Raw genomic sequence first — 26,936 nt, forward strand, 5'->3', positions numbered from 1 at the left:
TAAATATTTTGTAAATTCGTGACCCATATAAAAGCAACGAGTTCTAGAGCCTAAAAACAGAAAAAATAATTGTCTTAAAGACCAGTACCAGTTTCTTCGCATGCAGCATTCTGAATATTTTACGTGTAAAAGTGACGCGGTGTCTTCGCCGAGCAGCACGTAGCCTGGATGTTAAAATTTCGTAAGGATTCTGTGAGAATTCCAAAGTGAGACTCTGTGCTCTCGATTGTTTCATGCGCGCGTACCTAATGACGTAACGCTCGGCTACGTAGGAGTTCACCCGGCTGTTTAGCTTACCGATTTATATTCTTACCGCGATAGCAGGAAGTGCAACGCGCCGTTGTGTATTGTAACGGTATAACGCGAGGGATATATAATGTAGATATCTGCGTGGCGTTTATTAGGCAACGATACCTGTCGATAGCCGTCCCGATAAACATTGTTGCGATACATAAGAAAAATTCCACAACAATAAAGTTTTATTAGGGATTAAAACATGTAACGTATGTATGATGAAATTTAACGTAAGCGATTAAAATGACGTATAAAAAAACGCCCATAAAAGGACTACGTCAGAGATGCAAGTTGAAATTATATTTAGATTAAATACATCAACTTTGAAGCAATTAATGGTTTTTACTTTTAATATAAATAAAAACAAAATTTATTTAGTAATAGCATTTGGTGGCAGTCGGCTTGCCGTTATTTTTTTTAACGGTATTTAAAATTTCTTTAAAATTCTACGATAGAGATATTTCTTGTCAATGTATTATTTTCATTTTCAATTTATTTATTTTTCAATTATTTTCCACCGTTTGATGATGTTTGGTACTGAAATATGTTAACGACCATAAGCCATCATGAAATCATCTCATATTCAGTATATTAAACTTTCCGATATTAGAATCTGTAATATTCAAGTATTGAAATCACCGAATCTCGGTGATTTCAATGCTTCCCAAATAGCACAAAATATTTATAAAACATTTACTAAATTTTATAATATATATTTTAATAATTTATATTTATTTTATAAACATTTATCATAAACATTTAATAAATGTTTTTATGGTTTTAGATTTGACAAATTGTAAGTATTTTTATTATAAACTTTTCAAAAAGATTTATGATAATTATTATGATAATTATTTTGAAAATATTTATTAATCGTTATGATAAAGATTAAAAAAATATTTTTGCTTTTCCTACCTGAAAAAGCGCATTGCATCGATACTCGATTTCTCAAAATTTATTGTTGTCGCTTTTCCGATGTACTGATTAATAGATCTCATTCAACGCTTATTTCGTGAGCTGCTGTCGCCATGGAGATCATATATTTTGACTACGTGTATTGAAAGGTTTATATAGTGTAACATTAAATTTATAATTTATATGAAAAGTTATATAATATTAAAAGCTTTGTAGCGTACCTGTTTTGTCTAGTCTTTACAAAATTTATACAAAATTTTTTGAATAAAATAATTTTGATTGGAATTTATTCCGAACAGTTTTATAATACCCAAGATGGTCATTCAATTAAATTTTGATGAAATTGTTTAAATTGTCTTTTTTCAATTCGGAGTTTAATTTTGGGGACTTGTCTTCAAAAAATATTTTTGTTAATACTAGAGTGAAAACTTACATAATGTTACTTCTTTTATTCTGTTCTGAGATTTTTTAAAATATGAGATACAAAACTCCTGTGTCCATCTAGCGGCAGTGCTGCGTACTGCTTGAAAATCTAAATGAACAAAATATTTATAAAAAAATGTTTATAAAATATTATAAATGTTTATTTTTTATTTATCATAAATATTTACTGAAATATTTTATAAAATATTTTAGTAAATATTTATTTTTTTATTTAGCAAAAATATTTTAGAAAATATGTAATAAATATTTTAATAACATTTTGGATAAAGATTTTCATAATTATTTTTGTCATCTACATAAAATATGTATAAAATACTTTATATTATTTATGGAAAATATTTATGATAAATATTTATTAATATTTATTATAAATATTGTGTGTCATCTGGGATATATTCCATAAAATCTTTTTCAAATTAAATGTATTCACTTGGGTAAGAACAGAAAGTTTTTTTAATGGAAATATACAAAGATAGAACCACTCGGATTTTATTAAAAATAATTAAAGATACTATTACTTGAGTTTTACTTAAGAAATAAAAATACTACCGCTTAGATTTTATTTGTTAAAAGTGTAGTATAGTAGTTATTTCAAAGAGCAACATATTTTTTTGTAATTGGCATAATTTAAGGATTTCATACATTTTTGTAGAAAAATTAAAGATACTACTACTTGGATTGGAATCGGAAAAGTTTTCATTGTGAATATAAAAGATAGTACCACTTGGATTTCATAGAAAAAATAATAATTTGAGGCGTACATACATACATTATTTGTCGCCTTTTTTTACCTTGTGATTACGTTTATGGAACAAGAATTGTGTCGAATAAAAATTGAAAGTATTTTATTTAAAAAATATCGCTAATTTTTAGTTTAGCAAGTCACTTAAAATATTTATGTGAAATGGAATGTGTAATTGTTGGCGGTTGCATGTGTGCAATGAGTGATTGCAATAACAACTCGGGAGCAGATCGCTTTTTTCGTTTTCCATTCAATTCAGAAAGGTATAAACTTTTTACAATTTTTATAAATTGTTAATCAAGAATTTATGCTGTAAATCGACGTCTAATGTATACTTTGTAATTAATTAAAGTATATCTTAATTTCAATTGTTTACTATTAAATAAAATATAGAAATACGAATTGTTTATTATATTAATTACAATAAATATAAAGTGCATTTAATATTGTTATTTAAATGTATTTTATTTATTTTTGTATTATTATTTTTGTTATTTTAATATTACGTTAAAAAATTTGCAATGTTTATTTATTAAAATATAAATTGCGTTATTTGTAATAAAAAATTTTGTTTCATTATCGCGTTTCTTTTCCACAATTTAAATATTTGCGTGTTACTACTATCAAGAACATGGGTATGTGTTTATATATGACGTATAGCTATGGTAACGTTCACGATTCAGTGGACTCAATCGTTGAGTTCGCTGAATCGTGAACGTTACTATAGCTACACATCATATTCAGACATCAAAACAATCAACCTTATATAAAGGACCGACAAGAGTGACGAGTGACGAGTGACGCTACCTACAAATTCGACAGGGAATTCAGAGATCCGAGCGTCCACGAGCGTCTTGGAGACTAAAACCTCGGAAGGAGGAGAGACTTTCTGAAAATAATAAAGTCTCAACAGTGGAGATTTAATTCTCACGACTTAACGATCAGATTAGCGAAGAAATCTATAGAGGAGCGTGGCTCAATTTAAAAACGAACTCCGGCAACATCTGAGTAACAGGTAACAACGCATTTCATTCCTTTGTCTCTCTCACTCTCACGTCAGTTTATAGTAAAAATCAGAATAGTCGATTGTAGAAATAACTCGTTAACGGAAATCGAAAGTAACGATGCGCAGTTATATAATGACACTGTCAATAAAAATCGTACAAGTTCCGACTTTACTGACTAATCTCTTTTGTAGAAGTTCAAGACGAATGTTATCTCCTTCGACGCAGCTGTATCTGATTCCATTAATGTCGGATGCTCGCAAGCCGCTGTTGGCTAGAATATAATACACGAGTCGGTTTCACGCTGTACGTTCATTATCCACTACGATTTCTCTTGAATGAAACATTGCGATGTAACACTATTATGTATTTTTAGGTTCCAGAATCCAATTGGACAATCGATTCATTTGAACAACGTATTGACAACACGACTAAGCCTGTTAGTCATTGGGTTCAGTGCTTGACATTCTTGGAACCGTGATATTGCCATTTTGTTCAAGAATGTGGAATCCAGTGAATGTTAAGGAAGAAGAAGAGACAAGACGCAAGACGTGGTAATACATCCGGAATATAATATATATATTTTATATACAGGTGTATATTTATAGATATAATACATGTGTTATATCTTTAAATATAATACGCGATACACTCGAACCGTGAGAATTTATGTTAGTAACGTGAAAAAGGGAAACAAGAAAAAGGAAAACTATTGCTTCTCAAGGGAATATATTTGAAGAAAAATTACGTATATTCAGAACAAGCTTTTCAAATAGCTTTTTCAGATCCTAAAAAATTATTAGTAGTTATTTCTAAATACTCAATTTTTTATAACGATGTGGACAATACATTTCTCTATTAACTATTGAATTTTTGAATATTTTAATTTATTATTTTTTTCTAAAAAAAAACTTTCCTTTTTTACCACTTTTTCTAGAAATAATCTTAATTAATATAAGGTTACTTGTTGGAATTATACAATTAGTCTCAAAACATAACTTGCTTTTTAATTGTTTTTATTGTTATGCGATAAACAACATAGCGACAACGAAAACAACTTTTGAGACATTTATATTAAATAGAAAATTTTAATAAATTATTACAAGATATTAGAAATGCTTCACACAAATAAAATGGTCATTTAAGGAAAGAGTTTAAGAAAGAAAAATTGTAAAATGATTGCAAACACTAGAAAACGGAAACGTTCTCTTACAGACAAAAGTGATATAGCATCAAAGAATCTGCGCATAGATTTAAGTACTGAAAATGAGAATTTAGAATTTTGTAGTGATTTACAAGAAAAATCTAGACAAAATAAGTTGTACATAAATTATCATACTCAACGTGATAGATATCATTTTTCTAATCACTTAATCAAACTTATGTATCAATTAGACTTGTCAGTACTTTACTTGCTTAGAAAGTTTACATATGAACATACATATCCTTCATTATCATTAACGTTTGAAGATTCTGAAATTGATAAATTTAATAATATTGTTCTTTGTCATGAAAAGAAGTCAATTCATATACAAATTGAATATGTAGACGAATACTATAAAATAAATAATATTAGCTACGACAAATTATTTTCTAAAACAGGACACTGCACCTCTTTAATTAATAATTATTTCAACATTTTTGCTAAACGTATGTTTAAAACAGATAAATTAACAAACGTGGAATACCTTATTATCTACACTAATTCAAAATTGGATCTTACAAAAGAGAAAACATTTAAAATAAGACGATCTAAAAATTTTTATCCTTTTAAATTTGATAACATACAAATTGAAGGATGTGATATTTTAAAAGATTTTCTATTTACAAATGATAATACACAAGAGGATGGTTTTTATCGGTTTTCACAAGATATAACAACAAGAGAAAAGCTTCTAAAGCAGTTGGAATTTTTGTCTTGTACGAAGAAAGTAGTACAAGAAAGTAAACTTACTCAGGAATTTGAAAAAAGAATAAAAGAAGCATTTTTAGACAAATTAGTATTTGCAGTTAATCAGCCCAACAGAGAAAAGCTGAGTAGCATTGTAAAAATTGAAATGAAAAAAAGTGATAAAAATCAAGACGATTATGTAGCACTACAAGAAAGAATATTATGTGACCTAAAAGCTTCATACAAGAATAAAAAATGTGAATTTGATGTATCCGGAATTATATATCAATTTAAGTTATTAATGGACTTACTTCATGATATATTTGAGCATAAAAATGCATTTTCCGTAAAGTTGGGAAAAAATGACAATAGCATTATTATCTATCATCAAAATAGAACTTCTTACTTATATGTTCATAACGCAGATACTAATATAAACACTAGTCATTTGTTTTCCTTCAAACAGAAAGAAAATATGTTTTGTATTAATAAGTATTTTAGACTATTTGTTGAAGAATTTAGTGAGGATATAGAATATTTGATTCTCTACACTAATGCAAATTTAGATCTCACAAAAGACAAGAGGTTAAAAGGAAAGCTATCTAATGATTCCTATCCTTTAAAATTTGATAGTGTGAATATTTGTGAGGAAAAATATAGAGTTTTGAGATCCAGTTCGTCTATAAACGAAAATGAGTTATATCAATTCTCGGAAGAAATAACACGAGAAAGGATCATAAATATGTTAGTGCTGCCATCTTCTTTGCAAAAAGAGAAAGAAGAGGGAAGACTTTCTAATGAGAATGAAAGAGAAAAAAAGGAACAGTTTTTAGATAAATTGATATTTGCTATTAATCAACCAGATGAGAAAAAATTAAACACTCTTATTAGAAATAAGATAACTAAGTTAAACAATGACCCATGCAGCTATGAAGAATTACATGAAATAGCATTACGTTGGATAGAGTCCCATGAATTCGGTCCTCTTACACATGGAATAATGAAAAAGTTTCTTGAAAATATAAAAAATAGAAAATCTTGTTACAAAACAACTCCAAGTAAACATGTAAATAATGAAATTAAATTTGCTAGAATTGTTGTTGGAAGAGCAAGACCATCTGAATTTAACAAATTCTTAGATTTCTTAGTTAAAAGTGAAGGATTAAAATATCTAACAGTTTTGAAAAGAAACAGAATAAATCTAACTAATGTGTCCAGTATTCTAAGAAGAGCAGGAGCTCTTGCTGCAATAGCTTTTAAAGACTTATATGATCTGTGGTTTGATGAAAAAGAACATAAAACAAAGTATTTAAAATCTCTAGAGGAAGAAGGCATAAATCTAGCTAATGTCTCCAGCATTATAAATACAGTAGGAGCTAAGGCTGCAACAGTTTTCAAAAACTTATATGATCTATGGTTTGATAAAAAAGGACATAAAACGAAATATTTAAAATCACTAGAGGAAGAAGGAATAAAACTAACTAATGTATCCAGTATTTTAAATGGATCAGGCGCTAAGTCTTCTAAAGTATTCAAAGACTTATATGATCTGTGGTTTGATGAAGAAGGACATAAAACAAAATATTTAAAATCTTTAGAAAAAGAGGAAACAAATCTAGCTAACGTGTCCAGTATTTTAAGTGGATCAGGCGTTAAAGCTCCTAAAGCATTCAAAGATTTATATGATCTATGGTTTGATGAAAAAGGGCATAAAACGAAATATCTCAAATCTCTAGAGAAAGAGGAAATAAATCTTGCTAATGTATCCAGTATTTTAAGTAGAGCAGGACCTAAGGCTGCGACATCTTTCAAAGACTTATACGATCTGTGGTTTGATGAAGAAGGACATAAAACAAAATATTTAAAATCTTTAGAGAAAGAGGGAATAAATCTAGCTAACGTGTCCGCTATTTTAAGTGGATCAGGCGCTAAATCTCCTAAAGCATTCAAAGACTTATATGATTTGTGGTTTGATCAAAAAGGACGTAAAACGAAATATCTAAAATCTCTAGAGAAAGTGGAAATAAATCTTGCTAATGTATCCAGTATTTTAATAGGAGCAGGAGCTAAGGCTGCGACATCTTTCAAAGACTTATATGATTTGTGGTTTGATGAAAAAGGACATAAAACGAAATATTTAAAATCTCTAGAGGAAGAGGAAATAAGTCTAGTTAATGTGTCCAGTATTTTAAGTAGATCAGGCGCTAAAGCTCCTAAAGCATTCAAAGACTTATATGATCTGTTGTTTGATGAAAAAGGATGTAAAACGAAATATGTAAAATCTCTAGAGAAAGAAGAAATAAATCTTGCTAATGTATCCAGTATTTTAAATGGAGCAGGAGCTAAGGCTACGACATCTTTCAAAGACTTATATGATTTGTGGTTTGATGAAAAAGGACATAAAACGAAATATTTAAAATCTCTAGAGGAAGAGGAAATAAGTCTAGTTAATGTGTCCAGTGTTTTAAGTGGATCAGGTGCTAAAGCTCCTAAAGTATTCAAAGACTTATATGATCTGTGGTTTGATAAAAAAGGATGTAAAACGAAATATTTAAAATCTCTAGAGAAAGTGGAAATAAATCTTGCTAATGTATCCAGTATTTTAAATAGAACAGGAGCTAAGGCTGCGACATGTTTCAAAGACTTATATGATCTGTGGTTTGATGAAAAAGGACATAAAACGAAATATTTAAAATCTCTAGAGGAAGAGGAAATAAGTTTAGCTAATGTGTCCAGTATTTTAAGTGGATCAGGTGCAAAAGCCCCTAAAGCATTCAAAGACTTATATGATCTATGGTTTAATGAAAAAGGGCATAAAACGAAATATTTAAAATCTCTAGAGAAAGAGGGAATAAATCTAGCTAACGTGTCCGGTATTTTAAGTGGATCAGGCGCTAAAGCTCCTAAAGCATTCAAAGACTTATATGATTTGTGGTTTAATCAAAAAGGACGTAAAACGAAATATCTAAAATCTCTAGAGAAAGTGGAAATAAATCTTGCTAATGTATCCAGTATTTTAAATAAAGCAGGAGCTAAAGCTGCGACATGTTTCAAAGACTTATATGATCTGTGGTTTGATGAAAAAGGACATAAAACGAAATATTTAAAATCTCTAGAGGAAGAGGAAATAAGTTTAGCTAACGTGTCCAGTATTTTAAGTGGATCAGGCGCTAAGTCTCCTAAAGTATTCAAAGACTTATATGATTTGTGGTTTGATGAAGAAGGACATAAAACAAAATATTTAAAATCTTTAGAAAAAGGGGAAGTAAATCTAGCTAACGTGTCCAGTATTTTAAGTGGATCAGGCGTTAAAGCTCCTAAAGCATTCAAAGATTTATATGATCTGTGGTTTGATGAAAAAGGTCATAAAACGAAATATCTCAAATCTCTAGAGAAAGAGGAAATAAATCTTGCTAATGTATCCAGTATTTTAAGTGGATCAGCCGCTAAAGCTCCTATAGCATTCAAAGATTTATATGATATGTGGTTTGATGAAGAAGGACATAAAACGAAATATTTAAAATCTCTAGAGAAAGTGGAAATAAATCTTGCTAATGTATCCAGTATTTTAAATAGAGCAGGAGCTAAGGCTGCGACATGTTTCAAAGACTTATGTGATTTGTGGTTTGATGAAAAAGGACATAAAACGAAATATTTAAAATCTCTAGAGGAAGAGGAAATAAGTCTAGCTAACGTGTCCAGTATTTTAAGTGGATCAGGCGTTAAAGCTCCTAAAGCATTCGAAGATTTATATGATCTGTGGTTTGATGAAAAAGAGTATAAAACGAAATATCTCAAATCTCTAGAGAAAGAGGAAATAAATCTTGCTAATGTATCCAGTATTTTAAGTAGAGCAGGACCTAAGGCTGCGACATGTTTCAAAGACTTATATGATCTGTGGTTTGATGAAAAAGGACATAAAACGAAATATTTAAAATCTCTAGAGGAAGAGGAAATAAGTTTAGCTAATGTGTCCAGTATTTTAAGTGGATCAGGCGCTAAAGCTCCTACAGCATTCAAAGATTTATATGATATGTGGTTTGATGAAGAAGGACATAAAACGAAATATTTAAAATCTCTAGAGGAAGAGGAAATAAGTTTAGCTAATATGTCCAGTATTTTAAGTGGATCAGGCGCTAAAGCCCCTAAAGCATTCAAAGACTTATATGATCTGTGGTTTGATCAAAAAGGATGTAAAACGAAATATTTAAAATCTCTAGAGAAAGGAGAAATAAATCTAGCTGATGTGTCCAGTATTTTAAGTGGCTCAGGTGCTAAAGCTTCTAAAGAATTCAAAGACTTATATGATCTATGGTTTGATCAACAAGGACGTAAAACGAAATATTTAAAATCTTTAGAGAATGGAGAAATAAATCTAGCTAATGTGTCGTGCATTTTAAATAGGTCAAGTTCTTTAGTAAACCACAGATTATATAAGTCTTTTAGTGTTTCTAAAGCATTCAAAGACTTATATGATTTGTGGTTTGATAAAGAAGGGAATATTTAACCTTCGGAGGTCACAGTGGGTCAATTTAACCCTTATATAATTTGCGAAAGTTAAGTACTGTACTTTATTTTACATCAATTCTCAAATAACTGCTGTTTAAAAATAGTATGATAATATTGAAACAATTCTGATATAAAGTATAAACATTGTAGAATGCATTCTCTTTATAAAGAATTAACAATTAAAATTACACTTACATTATGTTAAAAAGAACTATGTTATAAAATAATATTTTGCAAAGTATATGTTAAATGAAGGCTATTTTGTCCTAGAAGCGACACTTAAGTTATTTATTAGAAACTGTTTATAGTATCCTCTAATAGTATAGAATTTAACATTATAATTGTTCTTGTTATGATTGATAAAATTGTTTTTGTAATGTTATAGCCAAATTCTATTAATGTTTTCATATTCAAAAATAGTATTCAAAAATACGTCCGAAAAAACTATTCGTATTCTTTGAAAAGATATCGTATCGAGCAATTATATTGGTGATTCGCGCGCACAACTAATATTTTTTCTTCCAACTATATCTAGGAAACAAAAGTTCTCAGCGAAATGAAACAAAATGGATTTTAAAGCTAAAAGTTTGTGCTACCTACACGTAGCATAAATGGAATTTAGAAAAACATTTTGCTGCGGATGCTACAACACCATGAAAACTTTCAAAATCATCGTTTTTACCTTTTTGGTGTTATTTTTTTCAAAATTGTGACGTTTTAAACAAATTCCGACAACGAATTTGTGTTCAGCACGCAAAAATCTATAAAAATCGTGTCGTTTTATTACATTCGCAATAAAATTAACTACTTTCGCAAGCTAGTGTTATTTAAATGATGGAAATTTTTGAACACCCTGTATATAATATAAACCAAAATCTCATGTTCTCTGCATTTACTACTAACCATTCTGAGCACATAAATGCGTAATTAATATTATTTTAACAGTATAATGCTTAAAAAACGATATAACTAACTCAGCATCAATTCTAAAATTCGATATTTTGTAACTTTCTCTGGACCTGGGGAACAAATAATTTTTTTTCTGCTATTAGAGGGTCCCATAGTTTCTAATAAATGACTTAGGTGTCGGTTCTAGGCCAAATATGGCTTTTGTTTAAAACCATCCTTTATTTTGATTCGCCGTAATTGTTACATAAATAAATGCGATGAATGTCGCATATCGGACGTAAACAAAAAGAACATTGGTTTTACGATTTTCCATATAATATACAACAACCCTTTTTGCTAATAAAGGCTTTTCTACTTCTTGTGTAGGATTAGGCGATACGCCACTATCGAATGACGTGGATTCTATCTCGGTCTGATGCGGATTAATATAATAATGTCACATGTTTTATTTTAAGTTTGAATCGGATAATTCTAGCATATGGCGATTTTCAATATTTAACATCGTTAATTATTCCCAAATATGCAAAATGAAAGAGAACGTTTCTGTTTATTTCGACCTGTTCCATCAACCCGTGAGTTGGTAGTTAGATCATTACCGGACACTTCATGTGCGTGTATATACATGTACATATATGTATATATGTATAATTATATGTTTGAGCAGCGTCTCTATCTATACAAGATATTTAAAATTACCATTAGATACTGACTTGGTACTATGATGAATTGTACTTCAAAGACAGTTTTCTCCAAAATTGACGTGTGGATCGTTTAAACTTTGTGTAACCTTCAAAGGTTAAAAATTCTAATAAAAGAAATAACTCTCTAGCTGTCCATTTTGTGTGAAGCAACTAATGCCGCAACAACATAGAATTATGTAATCCAATAAAAGTTTACAGAACTTCGAAAATAGTCTGAAAGCACTGATTTATAAAAGTACTGCATGGAGTACACATTTACCTTATTCGGTTTTTCGTTCGTAAGTTAAGGAATTGTTTTTTTCTCAATTTCACGCGGCATTTGCGAAACTAATTGTAAATCGGAATTGCTTATTTCGAACGTGAAACTATGTTCATGGATTCAAAGTCAGAGTCGCTCACTCCAAGTAGTATAATCTTCACGAATCTATAAAATCTGTGTACTTATTTATACTTATAATAATAACTAAATATTTCGTATAAATATATTTTTTAATATTAATTATGTTAATTATATTAATATTAATGTTATTTACTCATTTTTACCTTTTTACATATGTTTCCATCGTGTTCATGAAAAACTAATTGTACCACGTAATTCTACAGATTAAAAATTATAAAAAAAATATACAAATTTTATTTCCCGGTTGGGAACAAAAATTGGATTACTTTTACTCATCCTGCTTTCTCGGTGGGTCCCGAATCTTTGGGGGACCCAGTGGCTCCCGATTTTTTTTTTAATTTTTTATGTAAGAAATTAATAATCTAAATGAAGTTTCTTTTTACATTATAAAAATACAATTCTATATCAAAGGATAATTATTCTAGTATACATTCAAACAAGTACACATATGTGTGTTTAATGGACACTAAGCTTTAGTTGAAAAAGTTACTTTTCCAAAGATTATTCTTGAAAATTTGAAAGTACAAAAAAAATTATAATCAAAAAACTAATCTTAAATAATACAATAATTATAAGAATTTTAATTACACTTAATTAATACAATTATCTAAATTTAGCCATATTTAATACAATTACCTTTTCAAAAAGAGACACCAAATTTTTAATATACAAAAATTTGGCGTTGCTAGATACAGAGAAACACTTAAAAGAATCGAAATAAGAAAGAATGCGATAAATGTAACCAACAGTTTAATGTGAGCGATTCGGCTAGGTATACGGCTTAGTATTAATTGTATAAGTTTATATTGTTATATTTAAACGTCTAACAGCACCAAGTTTTTGTACACTATAAATTCATTTTAATAAAATTTTTATGTTTTGTATTGTTTTCTCTTTAATTCTTTAAGATTAAATGTTATATCAATATTAAAGATTTATCGATCATTAGGTCGTACATATTTCGAATCAAATTTGTTAGTGTCGCTATCTATGAAGCATTACAGAAACTAACAAAATTTACCAACGATCAAATTACAGCAAAGTAACTTAATATAAAATGTTTTGTGAACATTGAATATTTTTATTACAAAAATGTTTAATATAAAGTAACGATTTTATTATTGCACTAATGAGAAAAAAGAAATTTGAATTCTCATCTCTCATAAATTATAAATTAATTTATTTTACTGCAACGTCACTTTTGTGTTTATGGGGAAAAAAAACGTTTAATATTATATTTCGTATCCTACATATGAAAAAAATGCTTCTGTTAAATAATTTGAAAATTGAGGTATATAACATCGAGAATCACATGATTATTCGAATAATGTAATTTAATGATAAAATAGTAGTATTTTCAATGATTTTACAATAGCTATTAATTTTATTATTGGAAAATCAGTACATTTTTTAAATCCGATTTTCTCAATCTTTTTTTACTTCATTTTAATTAATGTCAATTTAGACGTGATAAACGTATAGAATAGTTCTTGCACTGTAAAATAATTATATTACACATAGGTTTACCGACATTCTGTGAAGTCTCATTTAATATTATTCAACAATAATATATATGCTTGCACTACAATATCTCACAATACAATCTCCATTGTAGAATTGGCATTCATTAATTTTATTGAATCCTATACAGGCAATAATTCGGTGTAAAGTAATTCAATTTAACTACAGCTATAAATTCATTCATTTTTGTTATTGTTGTCATATATGTATCATACTTCGATGTAGATCATCCTTCAACTGAAACAGATGTTTAATATAGAATGACATTTGTGTGGATTTTATTTTAAAAAATGCAAAGTTTTATTTTTGTTCTATATTTGATATGTGTGTGTGCATGTATGGATTTACTTTGTAGTAGATCTTCTTGATGGTTCTGAAGCAGTAGGAGGTGGTGGAGGACCTCTACGTGCTAACTCTTCCAAATAGCCCATTAATAATCGAGTCCGTTCGGCAGCTGCAGCTTCAAGTACGAGAAATCGGCGATCTTTCCTAAGAATTTCTTCGATCTCTGCTAAATGCGAACTATTCTCTTGAACTTTTTTGTACGTTTTGTCAGTGATTAGTTTTGTTTCCTGAAAGGGAAACCACAACTTCTTGAACAGTCGCATAAGGATTTTAAACGATGTATCATAAATTGATTTAAACGTACCTGTAAGAGCTCCCTGAAATCAGCTTTGGCAGCGACCAGTTTGTCCTTAATGTATTCTTTAAACTCCTTCTCGCATTTCTAAAAGACATATGTAGGAATAAATAATGATGAAAATTTTGGATCTTTTATTTTTAAAGATTATACGTACTCGATCACTGGAAGAAAATTTCAAGTATCTAGGATCATCTTTCAACAGTTTTTTAATGTCTTTCCAAGATGCTGTCAGTTCGGTCGATGCGCCTACTTCGTCAAGCAATTCCCGAAATTTATCGCGCTTCTTGCGACCCAATTGTTCAATGTGTTCATTAAACAGTCGTTCTTTCTCTTCGCGATCTAAACTTTCGGCCAACTCCCACCTATGGTCCTTCCTTAATTGTCGTTTCGCTTCTCTCCACGCCAGATCGCCGTTTCTTACCTAAAATTGAAACAAATATTTAAGATATTGTGATTAGACGATATTGATAATTATCACGTAGGAATATTATGCGATTCAAACTAAATGCACATACCAAATCAGCTAGAAGAGCGCTGAAATGTTGAACCGCTTCTGTGTGACGGTGATGCTGCCTTTCCTTATCTCTATCGCGAAGATGTGTAGCTAGAGTTCGTTGCACTTCTCTTTCTCTCTCTCTAAGACTAGCTTCCGCTCGTCTTTCACGATCTCTTTTCTGTTTCTCGCGGTCTTCCTCCGAATCAGAATGATCATCTTCTTCCTTCTAAAATAAAAAATTAAAGCAAGAAATATATTAAAAAAATGTACAAAAAAAGATAGAAATCGTTTATTATACTTACGTCATTCTCCTTTTTAACACTTTTGTCATCATTTTCTTCAATTTCCCCGCACTCTTTCTCTACTATTGGCTCCTTTTTCTCCTTTTCGCTCTCTTCTGGGGGTGCTTCGTTCTTTCGTTGCTTCTTTTCCCTTGTATTATCTTTGTCAGCTTTATCCTTGCTGGATTTTGTTTCTTTACCTTTATCCGAATCCTTACGATCTCTATCCTTCTTGTCCGTCTTGTGATCTTTCTCTCTGTGCCGATGATCTTTGTCTTTCTCCTTTTCCTTTTTCCGCTCATCCTTCAGCAGGCGAACGTAATCTCTAAACCAATCTTCCCGCGTGCTCGCTGACTCTACGACTCTGTACCTCCAATCCGTTTCCAACTTTTTCTTACAATCGCTCCAATGCGAATGCCTGTCGATGTCTTTGTGTTCACGTAGCATCGTAAAGAATTCCTTTTTCACCTGAAACGCATTTAACATAAGAGTTTTCATCGCTGAAGAACAATTACTGCTTGCTTATGTACTATTATACAATTCTTTTATTTTTAAGAAGTTTTTAAAATTTTTCTTGGCTCTCTTATATCATGCACGCTTAAATGATATTTTCAACCAATTATTACACGTTCAGCCACATTACAATCACTTTTATAAACATTATAATATATAATGATTTGTAATGTGGATCAAACTATTTCAACTTGCAAACCTTTTAAATGGTTTTCAAACTACATTTCGTTAGGGGTAGAAGAAATAGTCATTCGTGTTCGTTCGTGTCAGGAGGTATCACAACGTTAAGGACTCTATTTGTCGGATTTTTTTAATGAACTAAGCTGGTCATTTTTTAGCTGAAAAAAATTATTAACATTATTCCTGTAAAAATGATTATTATGATTAACGTCATCATTAAATGTACAGTATTCAATTCGCTCAATAATTAAATAATATATAATTAATTCAAACTTTAATTTTTAACAACTATCATGTGCCTTATGTGTACATAATATGCCATTTAATGATGACTAAATGTGTAAGGTAAGTAAATGTTTAACTGCCGTCCTTGCTGAAAAGAAAAAATATGGTTAGTACATTATCATTAACTTCGAAAACATTAGAAGCTCGCAGCCGTCCAAATTACGAAACGAGTTTCGATCTAATTTTTTTTTCTCCTCACTATACTCTAAAATACCTCTCGAAGAACCCACAATTTTAGCAACAGCGTCACGTATTTTATAGCACATCGCACCGTTTATAAAAAATTGCAACACAACTATTCTCTTAACAACTTTCTTGACGTTTTTCTTTGCCATAAAAATAACATAATAGATTATTAAATTAATAATTACTAAAATTATTAAAATAAAATCTCTCTCCTAAGCCTCGATACTTTTAGTTCGTAATTAATACTGAAAGCATCAAACGAACAAAATTAGCTATGACATCTTTGAACTGTCCGATATACACAACGTGTGTGAAACAAAGAATCGTCGTCATATAAAATAATTTTCTTTTCAATGTCCCCATTGCGTAATTTGTAAACGACCAAAATGATTTGTATAATATTCTTTATTACATTAAAAATAAGAATGTTTAAATAATATTATTGTAAACAACAATCGAGAAATGATTACAGCTCAGATACTGGCACATTTCGTCTTCAAATTGCACATAACATTCATTACTCGGATCCTATAAAGATTTTCAAGGTACTAAGAAGTTCATGCTAACACGACTGCTCAAAACTTACTTCTTTGTTTTATTCTGACTGAAATTAAAAGTCCACTTGCATTATTGTTAGAATAAAAATAATTACAATTCAGACGAGAATAAAAAAAATATTTTATGAAAATGCAAATCACTCATTTTATGCCAATTTAATAATTTTAAACTATAACTCTGTACTACTGTAACTTGTTGCGATCCTCTAAAATCATGATAAAGTTAATTTTATATATGTTATTGCCGACAACAAGAATGATTTATATCTTAAAGTCGACTTAAAATTACTTGAGAGTTCCATGTAATTTTGCACATCAAATTTGATGTATCATGTATTGACATAAGAACAATAGAAAAAATATGATTTTGATTTTTAACGAGTTTAAAACATTTTACCTAATAACCTATAAATATGTAAAATAATTTTTTTGATTGACAGTACTATACGAAAGTAATATTCTTGAAACAACTATTATTATAAAAAAAAATAAATCAAACAAATAGTTTCTTTATATCGTTGATGAACTTGTTTTTATGTCTATACATTTAACGTAAGTTTTGTGGTAGCATTAGAATCGAATCTTTATATTTCTCAAATCGGAATATATGAACTCTGAGAAAATGTTCTGTGGACTAATGCTACCTCGGGCTTTGGTAAATCTTTTTTTTTCTTCCAAATAAATTAACGTGAAATTTTTTTTTGTTCCAAATTGGTTTTGACTTTGGGGAAAAGTTAATCTTTTGAAGTAACGAGGATTACGAGTAATATACAAATACCGAGTTTGTTCATTCTCATGACACTCTGCTTTGAAGTAAAGAATGCGGCGCGCGAGGGTGTGCCAACAGTGACCCGCAGAGAAGGTGGGAATGGTAGATGACATCATCCATGCCACCAACCAGCTTCAGAACCAAGCCACTCCACATACGGAACCTGTCCTGCCTGCATCCTGACTGAAGTGGAGAGTTCAGAACACATAAGTATATAAAGGAACCGTCACATACTAAGATTTTATTCTCTACATCTCCCATCTTAGAGCTACAAAAACTTTTCGATTTCGTTCGAGCAAATCTACTGGAGTAGAGAATTATTATTAGAGAAATATCTCCTGGTATATGTGTTCTTCAGCCGTTATAATTTTAGGAATTCGTACTATCTTACAAGTGGAACAAAATAATAACATACCTATGAAACCTGAAAGAAATTAATTAATTATCGCTGTAAAAACATAAACTTCATTAAACATTACTAAATGTATCCTTTCCTATATAGGATTAAAAACGCTTTGCGTCTAGTCTTAATTTGATTCTTATGCTATCGCGCATTGCAAAGCCTCGCTTAATAAGATGAAATAATTCTTATTGAAATTAATGAAATAATATAATTATGTAAACATAGGAGCAAGTGCCGAATAAATATATATTCAGCCCATGCATAACTTATCGCGGATGTAGTGTATTACATTTATTTGCTGCTTCAAATATTCTTCGGGCAGCATTTATGAAGCAATTCATTATAAATGAACAACATCTGCCTGGAATGGAAGGAGAAAGGTTTATTGAAAGAGGGATTAAAAGAGAGTAAAAAATGCAGTTTATGATGCTCTTTTTAAAATACAAAGGATTTTTAGGTACACTTTCAGATAAAAAACAATATAAATTATTTAATAAAATGATTTTAATTGTGTGATTAATATCTAGAAAAAAAAAATTTTTACGATTTATTTTTCTAACTCATAAGTGATAATCAATATAGGTGTAATAATAACTTGCAATATAAATTTCAAACTTTCCTAAAACTGACAAAAATAAAAGTTGATAATAAAAAGCTGAACTATTTGATTTTATTAATCTAATATTTGTATTGTAGTAAAAATGTTAAAATTTAAAATAATCTATTACTTCAAAATACTATTTGTAACTAATGATTTAGAACCAATATTAAAAGATATTATGTACCTTTAAATCCTCTATACTTTTTAAATATGTATGAACTTCTGATGAGATCTTAGAGGAGGTTATGTCGCTAAAAATCTTACTTGTATATATCAAATGTTGAAAATATTTATAATTATTCGTATCACAATGCATGATCCTGAAAAATATCTTTTGCATTGCCACACAATGCGCGCGCACATTCAGTGAAGTTAATAAAATAAAAATACCTGTTCTCTTTTCGCTGTTTTTTCCTCTTTCTCCCTCTTTCGCACTTCCAGAAGATATTCGTTGAAAAGGCTTTCTCGTTCACGCATCTTTTCTACATTCTTAAATCGCTCATCCCTTCCGTGTTTTTGAGCAAAATCGCTAAATGATGACCTGAAAAAGAATGGAAAATATATGAATATTTCCTGTAGAAACAAACAAAAATTATAAAATGCTATCTTTGTACACATACTTTCCATGTAGTCCTGCTTCTTCCAAAAGTTTCTGGAACTGTTCTTTTCGTTCTTTCATCTTATTCCTTTTTTCTCGCCTTTCTTCTTCCGCTCTCTCCTTCACGTATTTTTCGAAGACCTGTTTCCTTTCCTTTGACGTTAAAAGTAAGTAGCGCGGATCAAACACTATTTTATGAAGCTCCTTTTCCCAAGTACTGAATGCGGATACCTAAAAACACAATAATCTAGTTATTCTCAATATAATAGTTTGTATAAGGTTCAGAAGAAAATTGTGAGAACTGAAGGTTGTGAGTAACAAAGGTAAATTTTGGAAGCAATTAAAACTAACAAATTGAAAGTAACATAAGGGTCTCTATAAATAAATAATGTAATAACTTACATCTTTCTCTGCAAGCATATCCCTGAACGACTTGATCCTTGTTTCCAATGGAACGATCGCCCTCTCCCTAGCTGCTCTCACTTCGGCCTCTATTGCAGCCTCTTTACCGATGTCGATAGTCTTTTTTCCTTCCTTCTCTTCCTCTTCCTTGATGGGTGTGGCTGAAAGATAATACGAAACTTGTATAGAAACAATTAAGACAATCTTGTATACCTTATTTCAGAATGATAATTACTTTTAGGATCGTCATGTTTCATCTTTTTAGCTGGTGTGGGCTGATCGTCATCGCTGCTTTCGCTGGTATCCGACTGACGTGCTGGTTTTGTAACACCAATCGCATCTGGTGGCGTTGATATCATCTTGTCTACGTCCTGACGCCCAACGAGATCATCCGGCCTCTCCCAAACTGATATCCTCGAAGAAGGATTGTAGAAAAATACCCGTCCGTCTCCCGTCCAAACCACGCACCTTCACACAAAAATATACTCGCTGGCTTAATAATATACGAATATAATTTTAATAGTAGTATAAAAAACAAGCATTGCTAGACATACCATGGAGTTCCAGGCACTGGCGTACTAGAAATTGGTCTAGACTTGTCTTGAGGCTTTGAAGGTTCTTTTGCAGTATTCTCTTCCTTTTTCAGCTTAGTGCTATCCGTATCCTTTGTACTATCTTTGGTTTCATGAGCGTTTTCTTGCGGCTTCTCTTGTTTGGTAGGTTCAATAATTGTGCTGTTATTAGTAACGACAGATGTAACGGCGGTACTAGTAGGAACAGCATTTGTTTCCTCGTTTTTCTGCCGAAGTGTTAATTTTGCATCTAACAAAATGAAATTTCAAAATATATTATCGGATTTAAAAGTTACATTATGAAAATTATTGTATCTAAAGATTTATAATCTACGTTAGTAACTTTACTACAAAAATAATTACTACAATACACAATAAATTATGTATTACATACTTTCTAGATCTTTCAAGGCTTGTGGTTTTTCCCATACTGATTCTCCCGCTTTACTATTATAATAATAGAATCTGCCATCTGGTGCACGATGCTCGGTCCAAACCATAGCAGCTGCTACTAATTCAGAATCAAGTTGTGCAAGTATAGCAGGATCTTCAGCGGGCGTTTGAGGTGTCATTACACCATGAGGCATTTGTGGCATACCTAAAAAAAAAATAGATACACAATCAATCTATATGAACTATAAAAAAATGTTTTTCCCACCATACCAATCAAATATATATTTTTTTTTTTTCATTCATATATATTTTATATTACCCCAATTTGCTTGTGGTGGTCCATATCCGCCAAAAGGTTGGAAACCAGGTGGCGGCATCCCAAAGGGTGTCGCACCAAATTGCGTTGCAATCGGACTACCAAATTGATTCGGCATTCTATGCTGCATGGGAATCATATTCGGCGGCGGTTGCATCATATTCGTATTTACCGCTGGTGTATTTATTGGTGGCGTATTGGTAACTGTTGTGGGTGCTGTACCTGATTTCAAATTTTTGTCTTTTAATGATAATACTTTCACATATATCCCGTAAATTTAAAAAAAAAATTGATTGCCAAGATAAACACACTAAGCTCAAAAAATGTTTTTAAAATTAAAGTATTAGTATTAATACATCAAATTACCATTTGACTGATTTGTCTCAGACGTTTGATTATTGACATCTGGTGTGTCATTCAATGTAGGTGGAGGTCCAGTGCCAGGGGGTGCTGTACTTAATTGATTAATGGCTTCTGTGTTGTTAGTGGACGATTGCTCGCCTTGAGAGATTCTGTTTTCACTAATCTTGGTCGGTGTACTACTTGATGGAGTAGGTGTAGTAGAACGTGTCGCCGCTTGTTTCGACGCACTATGTACTAACTGTTCTAACTGTAAAATCACAAGATATTTGGTTAATAATTATTCTGAATTAATTATATAAAAAAAACATACAAAATAACAAAATAAACTTTTAGTTCTATTGATTGGTAATAAACTTACCAATCTTTGTTACGACATTGCTAATTCTCATTTTTTTGATACATGGCTTTTTACTTTATGTCGTTCTTCTGCCTGTATTTTATAAATAAAACTAATAATGTTAAAAAAAGAAAAAAACTAATTTTGATATTAAAAATATGTATAATCATGATTAAAGTAAGCAAAAAAAAGAGGTCAGATTATTTGTAAAAACAATAAAAGAAATTAAAGAAAATCTTTTCATAAAAATGTCAGAATTTGTAAATATTTATTCAGTAATCATGCATACCATGATATAAAAATAATAAAATAAAAGCAATTAATTATGATATCAAAATTTGTATTTATTTAATCACCTGATCTTGTACCATGACCTTTACATTTGGTCCCTCCGGTTTAGTCCATGTGGTATCTCTTGTACGAATATTGTAATAATACGACTTGCCATCGGCCGCTTTTGTCTCTACCCACACTTCTCCATTGAGATCTAGACCTGGAATGTTTGCTTGCTGTTGCACTTGCTGGGGTGGCTGTTGTCCTGGAATCTATGATATATATTTCATTTAGAAACGTGTTTTTAAACACTTTTTATTAAGTATTCATATCTTCAAAATGTAAATGAAAATGTATACTCTACAAATTACATTACCAAAAACAATATAAAAAAGTATTCTAGTATTGATAGCACAGGAATAGTTAAATTAAATTTTTTGTTACACATAACTTACGCTATTCATGTTAGGTGGTCCTCCCATTCCAGGAGGTGGTCCATACGGACCAGGTCCTGCACCCATAGGACCATTCATCATGTGTGGTGGTGGCTAAGACAATAATTGAACTTTAGAATAGAAAAAGCAATATCAAACATTAATATCAAATTAAAATATATACTATTTAACAATCATTGTTTCATAAATAAGCAAAAAATTGTATCTCTGCTCATATATGAAATGATGATAATCTTGTTTGTATATGTATAATATATATGTATTATATATGTATAATTTATTTTTTGAAGAATTTGATAATTTTTTTAAATTTTAGCCAATTTTTTTTTTTAATATTATAAGTTATTTAAAGAGTGTAACATGATTGTTTTGATCATAGTATTATATAAAAATTTTAATTCTTAAAAATATTGTTATTTTCAATTTGATCTTCTTTCCTCTCAACTTGGGAAAATTAATGTTGACTAATGAGGATATATTTTTTGATAAAAGTATACAAAATTCTTCATGTAAACAAGTTATGCCTATATAATCTGTATAATCTTATTTCAATATTCAATAATTAAAAAATAAAGATATTCTCACAACAAAAATGTTCTTTTTTTTCTGTGCAGAAATTGACATAAATTTGTAATAACTAAAATATTTAATAATACCATTCCTGGAGGTCCCATCAAGTTTGGAGGCCCCATGAAATTTGGTGGTCCCATAGGTCCCCAACTAGGATCAAATGGTGGCGGGGGTCCTCGAAATCTCGGCCCCGCCGGACCAGGTGGACAATTTGGCCTAGGTGGAGCTTCAAAGGGAAATCCATTGTTTGCACCACGGAACATTGGCCCCCGTGGTCCAAATCCTCTTCCTCGATACCTTGGAGAACCACCTCTCATAGGGAAATCAAACCCACCTCTGCCACGACCCCTTAAATTATTTTTAAATGTTGTGACTAGATACCTTACCATACTACCATGCCACTTAGAGGAAGGAAGATCAGAAGTATTTTTCCAAATCTTACTTGACTCTTAGAAAAACAAAAAGATACGGTCCACCCCACACGCTGCGGATCTGATAGCATCGGACATCGCGCGTATTAGTGTCGTAACGCTTGTAAAGAGATCATAGCATTAATTAAATCCCGCGCGTGAGCCGGCGTCGGTTCAAAGATAAAAAAAAAAAAATCCGACATTCCACGCGTGTCACTTGATGAAATTTCGATAGGGACGCGTGACGTTGGAATAGGGACGCCGTCGGCCCACAGGTCGGGCTGAAATGTCACGAAAGCGGCGAATCGAGAGAGCATGCAAGTTAAGCGGTGGCCACGCGCGGCAGGAGGGAAGAGGGAAGGTAGAGACGCGGAAAACGTCGCCGATCGCAGAGCCGGGAAACGCATCGCGATACGCACCGAAAGCCGCCGCGGCCGCGCGGCATGAAATGCCTGTAATCGTCGCCCTCATAGTTGTACTCCTCCGTCTCCTCCATGGCCTCGTCATTATGCTCCTGCTCACTGGCGGAGGCGGACTCGGCGGCCGCGATCGCAGTCGGTTGCTCGCTACTCGCGTCCATCCCGTGATGAAGGCGGAACAAGTTCGTGTAAACGGGGAAGAAGTGGGATGATCGACAAGCTGGATATACCGCGACGAACAGGCCTTGGTCTCTCGGTCTCTCACACGCCCATTCGCTGTCGCTTCTCCTGTTATCAACCCTTCTGGCAAAGCCTCGTCTGGCACAAGAAAAAAAAACCGCCGCGGACAAATTACTATTCTACGCGGAGATGCGGGCCCCGTAAACACACACGTCGCTACACACGCGTAAATTTCCCTAAACGCGCCGGCGTGGCAAGGACTGTGGGGATCCTTTAAGCTCGTATCGTTGGCACTTGCCACTGCGAGAACGGTGCCCATTGGCCGTTGGAACTTGTCCAAATCCATCTCGCGGCTTGGAGACCGGGAGTGGTGGTAATGAGATGGCAAATTGACTTTTTGGAACTCGGTTCTAGTGTCTTTTGTTCTTCGTTGTGGTCGTGTGACGTTCTGACGTCAAAAATCGAACGGTAGCCATATTTAAGAGCGCAAACAGCGCAATTTCGTATCGCCTACTTGCATTGAATCTTATACGCTGTTTACATTCATCCTCGCGTAAGTTAATCTCTGTAATTTACATAAATAAATATGTGCAAAGCAAATTTTTTTGTAATAAAAAAGTTTTGAAAAGTCCGTTAAATAATTGTTAAACAAGTAAAAGTTGCTTCTTGCAAACAGTGCAAAGTTTAATATATTAAAATTTCAATAAGTATTATTATTTACAAAATTTTTAAGTTAGAGTGACATACGTAATGTTGAAAATGTATGCTCTTTATTGGATGTTAAGATGCTCTATGTTAATCTGTTAAATTTTCCTACAGTTATTAACATAGGATGTATTTGATAGATAACTAATCCTACGCATATGTCTAGTACGTGAAAAACTACTTGTTAAGAAGAGCTCAAATAGCTGCTACCTAGTCATCTACTGAACGATATTGGATGCATCCATTCTTTTGCTTCTACGGATGCTTTTGCACTGTAATTTCTTATTAATACTATTATAATATTATGTATTTAACAAGTGAACACTATCTAATGATGATTATTACCGAAGGCTTTGGCATTCATGAGGAAAAGGAAAGAGGAAGAGAAAAGAAAGGAAGAGAGTACACGAAGTTCTACGAAAAAACACAATCGTTGAAGAAAATGTAAAATTTATATTGTGTGAAATATTGATTGTATTATGAAAAGCTTATTATTTATCAGTTATTATTTATACATTTGTGTCATAGTTCAGTAAGTTACATTAAGTCTTCCATGTGTGAGTTACACAACGTGAATTTGTCAATATCAAAGATCTCAATACTACAAAGGTGATAGTATTCCTAATAAATTCAGTACTGCAAAGTTTTGTGATTTGTATAAAATTATATGCAATATGAATAGAATTATTTAGTAGGAGTATGCTTACACTATAGTATTTACATTAAAATATATATTCTTTCTGCTTTGTTATCCAAAATTTGGACCAGTTAGTTGCACATGATACAAAACTTCATTGTCGATAAATGCAATCTCGTATTATTTTCCAGTTTCTTTATCATCCTATGCCTCATTTATCGGTTACCTCCAAAATTTTGCATATATTTTGCGGGCTTTTTTTAAAATATCATCAGTAGGGAATTCTGACAGCAATTTTGAAGAGTTTGACATTGAGTAAGATGTTATTTCCAGTTTTTCGAATGACCCATTCTCTTGTCGCACAGCCAGGCCCACTACTGCAGGATGTACTGGTGATGAAATGTGCACATACTCGGACAAGCATGCCATAGGATTGGAAAATTCCCGATATGTGTCAAGCTTTTCATTATTCTCAAACATGAGAAATAGCTGTTGATCCTCTGGCTGTATGTGCAATATAGCTGTAATATATATTTATTTCAAAATATTTAGCAAATATTGAATATAACATGAATGTAATATGTTCTTGGTGACAATTTTTCTCAACATTTTTTATATAATTTTTCAAAATTTTTGTATAAATTTTATAAATTACTGAAAAATTTCTCAGATTTTTTATACAAATTCGAACACTTCATAGTATTTTTTTTTTTTAAATATATATAAAATTCTGAAATATCTTAAGATTTGATTTTTCATTCTATAATTTTAGATGAAATCTTTTAAAATCTGTAAAAGTATTGTTTATAAATTGTAGGAGAAATTTTAAAATATTTCAGAATTCACATGTGTGAAAAATTCTGAGAAAATTTATTACCAGGGGTGCTATTCTGTACATGGCTTTTATTTTTAACGATAGTAGTCGGTGCCATTATGCAGCTTTTTTATCATGTAAAATATTTGCGCAACGACACCGACAATTGTCGTTAAGAATAAAAAGCGTGTATAGCACTCCAGAGCAAAACGTTTACATTTATGTATGTATACATATATGACATATATTGAGTGTTTGCTGGGCTATCATCTACACTGAAATAACAATCGTGTGATTCATAGAGAAAATAGTTTTTCTCTAGTACATCTCGTTTAATATTTCTCAAGATGCTTGCCTTACCTTCGATCATTTTCTTGAGTTCGTTAACTGTGACGTTGTCTCGCATATCGAGATGTAACGTCACGTTTTTCCGTCTGATTATTAAATCTACTTCCTGTGAAAGTTTAGTTGTGTCGAAGAATTCGGAGTCTGTACTGGATGTATCCTCTTGGGCTGCCTAAAATGCTCTTCGAGAGTGATTTGTGGAAATAAGATGTATTTGTTAAACAAGGCAAAATTGATTGGAAACTTACCATTAAGTCTAATTATATGCTTAATATAGAATCAAGATCAATTGATATATTTTTCCTAGGACGTTAAACCTTGGACTGTGTTTATTAGCAAGTTCGCTCTGTTGATAGATACAGTATTATTATTTGCGTCCTTTCTTCAGCATCACTGATTGTATTCCTTAAAGATAAACAATAAATTCAAAATATATTCTATCTGATGTTCATATGTCCAATTATTAAATTATTTTAATAAAATATCTATTTTTGTGATTGTTCTATGTTTTTTTAATGTTACGTTCCATATAGTTAAAAAATTCTGCGTTAAAAATTAAAAACGTTTGCGGTTCAAAAGAAAAAAAAAAAAACGTCAACCATTTAAACATTTTTCATTCCAACTCCAAAACATATATGATAAAATATCGGCACTATTGAGAAGTGCCTTGCAAAATAATAATTTACATAATTTTTACTTATATAAAAGAAATAAATTTATATCTGTAAATGTTAATTTGAATCACATAGTCTGCGTTCAGAAATATTACCCATGTGACCCGTGTGTCATTTTATCCTTGTTTAATTCAGTGAATAACGAGGATAAAACGATGTATGAGTGCACTCGGGTGACGTTTCCGAACGCAGTTCTATAAACCTAGACACTTAAAATAACATAACAAAG

General features: G+C 31.2%; 3 protein-coding genes across 10 annotated transcripts in view; 1 reads left to right on the top strand and 2 right to left on the bottom strand.

The window, feature by feature from the left end:
• Nucleotides 1–12,693, top strand: part of LOC105201403 (protein SERAC1) — a 40,902-nt gene extending 28,209 nt beyond the window's left edge. For 2 of the 7 annotated variants that reach the window (XM_026137843.2, XM_026137841.2), the window contains 3 exons: nucleotides 3,218–3,410; nucleotides 3,594–3,705; nucleotides 3,776–5,360. In XM_026137843.2, the coding sequence (XP_025993628.2) occupies nucleotides 3,218–3,288 (71 nt within the window). In that variant the 3' untranslated portion in view covers nucleotides 3,289–3,410; nucleotides 3,594–3,705; nucleotides 3,776–5,360. Of the gene's footprint in view, nucleotides 1–3,167; nucleotides 3,411–3,593; nucleotides 3,706–3,775 lie in introns of those variants that run through there. The other 5 variants (XM_026137842.2, XM_039455160.1, XM_039455158.1 and 2 more) reach the window with 5 other exon arrangements.
• Nucleotides 12,694–13,327: 634 nt separating this feature from the next.
• Nucleotides 13,328–23,750, bottom strand: LOC105201407 (transcription elongation regulator 1). Of its 2 annotated transcripts, none has more exons than XM_026137832.2 (18): nucleotides 23,353–23,750; nucleotides 22,610–22,859; nucleotides 21,954–22,046; nucleotides 21,582–21,770; nucleotides 20,892–21,135; nucleotides 20,529–20,747; nucleotides 20,211–20,414; nucleotides 19,799–20,066; nucleotides 19,480–19,712; nucleotides 19,245–19,405; nucleotides 18,865–19,073; nucleotides 18,635–18,785; nucleotides 14,772–15,218; nucleotides 14,489–14,695; nucleotides 14,128–14,394; nucleotides 13,980–14,057; nucleotides 13,679–13,902; nucleotides 13,328–13,567 (listed from the first exon to the last, which is right to left on the bottom strand). In XM_026137832.2, the coding sequence occupies exons 1-18, from the start codon at nucleotides 23,511–23,513 to the stop codon at nucleotides 13,564–13,566; spliced, it is 3,609 nt and encodes a 1,202-aa protein (XP_025993617.1). In that variant the 5' UTR covers nucleotides 23,514–23,750; the 3' UTR covers nucleotides 13,328–13,563. The 2 variants fall into 2 exon arrangements, with proteins under 2 accessions (XP_025993617.1, XP_011167709.1); XM_011169407.3 differs by having other exon boundaries at nucleotides 22,610–22,871.
• Nucleotides 23,751–24,670: 920 nt separating this feature from the next.
• LOC105201406 lies at nucleotides 24,671–26,575 on the bottom strand. The gene is made up of 3 exons (XM_011169404.3): nucleotides 26,282–26,575; nucleotides 26,049–26,205; nucleotides 24,671–25,395 (listed from the first exon to the last, which is right to left on the bottom strand). Exons 1-3 carry the CDS (start codon nucleotides 26,282–26,284, stop codon nucleotides 25,097–25,099), a joined length of 459 nt encoding a protein of 152 aa, XP_011167706.1. The 5' UTR covers nucleotides 26,285–26,575; the 3' UTR covers nucleotides 24,671–25,096.
• Nucleotides 26,576–26,936: the final 361 nt, after the last annotated feature.

This window comes from Solenopsis invicta, chromosome 11, assembly GCF_016802725.1.
Source record: "Solenopsis invicta isolate M01_SB chromosome 11, UNIL_Sinv_3.0, whole genome shotgun sequence".
NCBI lineage: Eukaryota > Metazoa > Arthropoda > Insecta > Hymenoptera > Formicidae > Solenopsis > Solenopsis invicta.

Bases quoted from the DNA above. Each gene is read 5' to 3' on its own strand.
- LOC105201407 (XM_011169407.3), bottom strand. From the start codon at position 23,513: ATGGACGCGAGTAGCGAGCAACCGACTGCGATCGCGGCCGCCGAGTCC. The intron at 21,136-21,581 runs GTGATTAAATAA...GTGATTTTACAG, and splicing joins AGGTCATGGTACAAGATCAG to TTAGAACAGTTAGTACATAG. The intron at 14,058-14,127 runs GTACGTATAATC...TATGTCTTTTAG, and splicing joins AATTTTCTTCCAGTGATCGA to AAATGCGAGAAGGAGTTTAA.
- LOC105201406 (XM_011169404.3), bottom strand. The intron at 25,396-26,048 runs GTAAGGCAAGCA...TATATATTACAG, and splicing joins ACTCAAGAAAATGATCGAAG to CTATATTGCACATACAGCCA.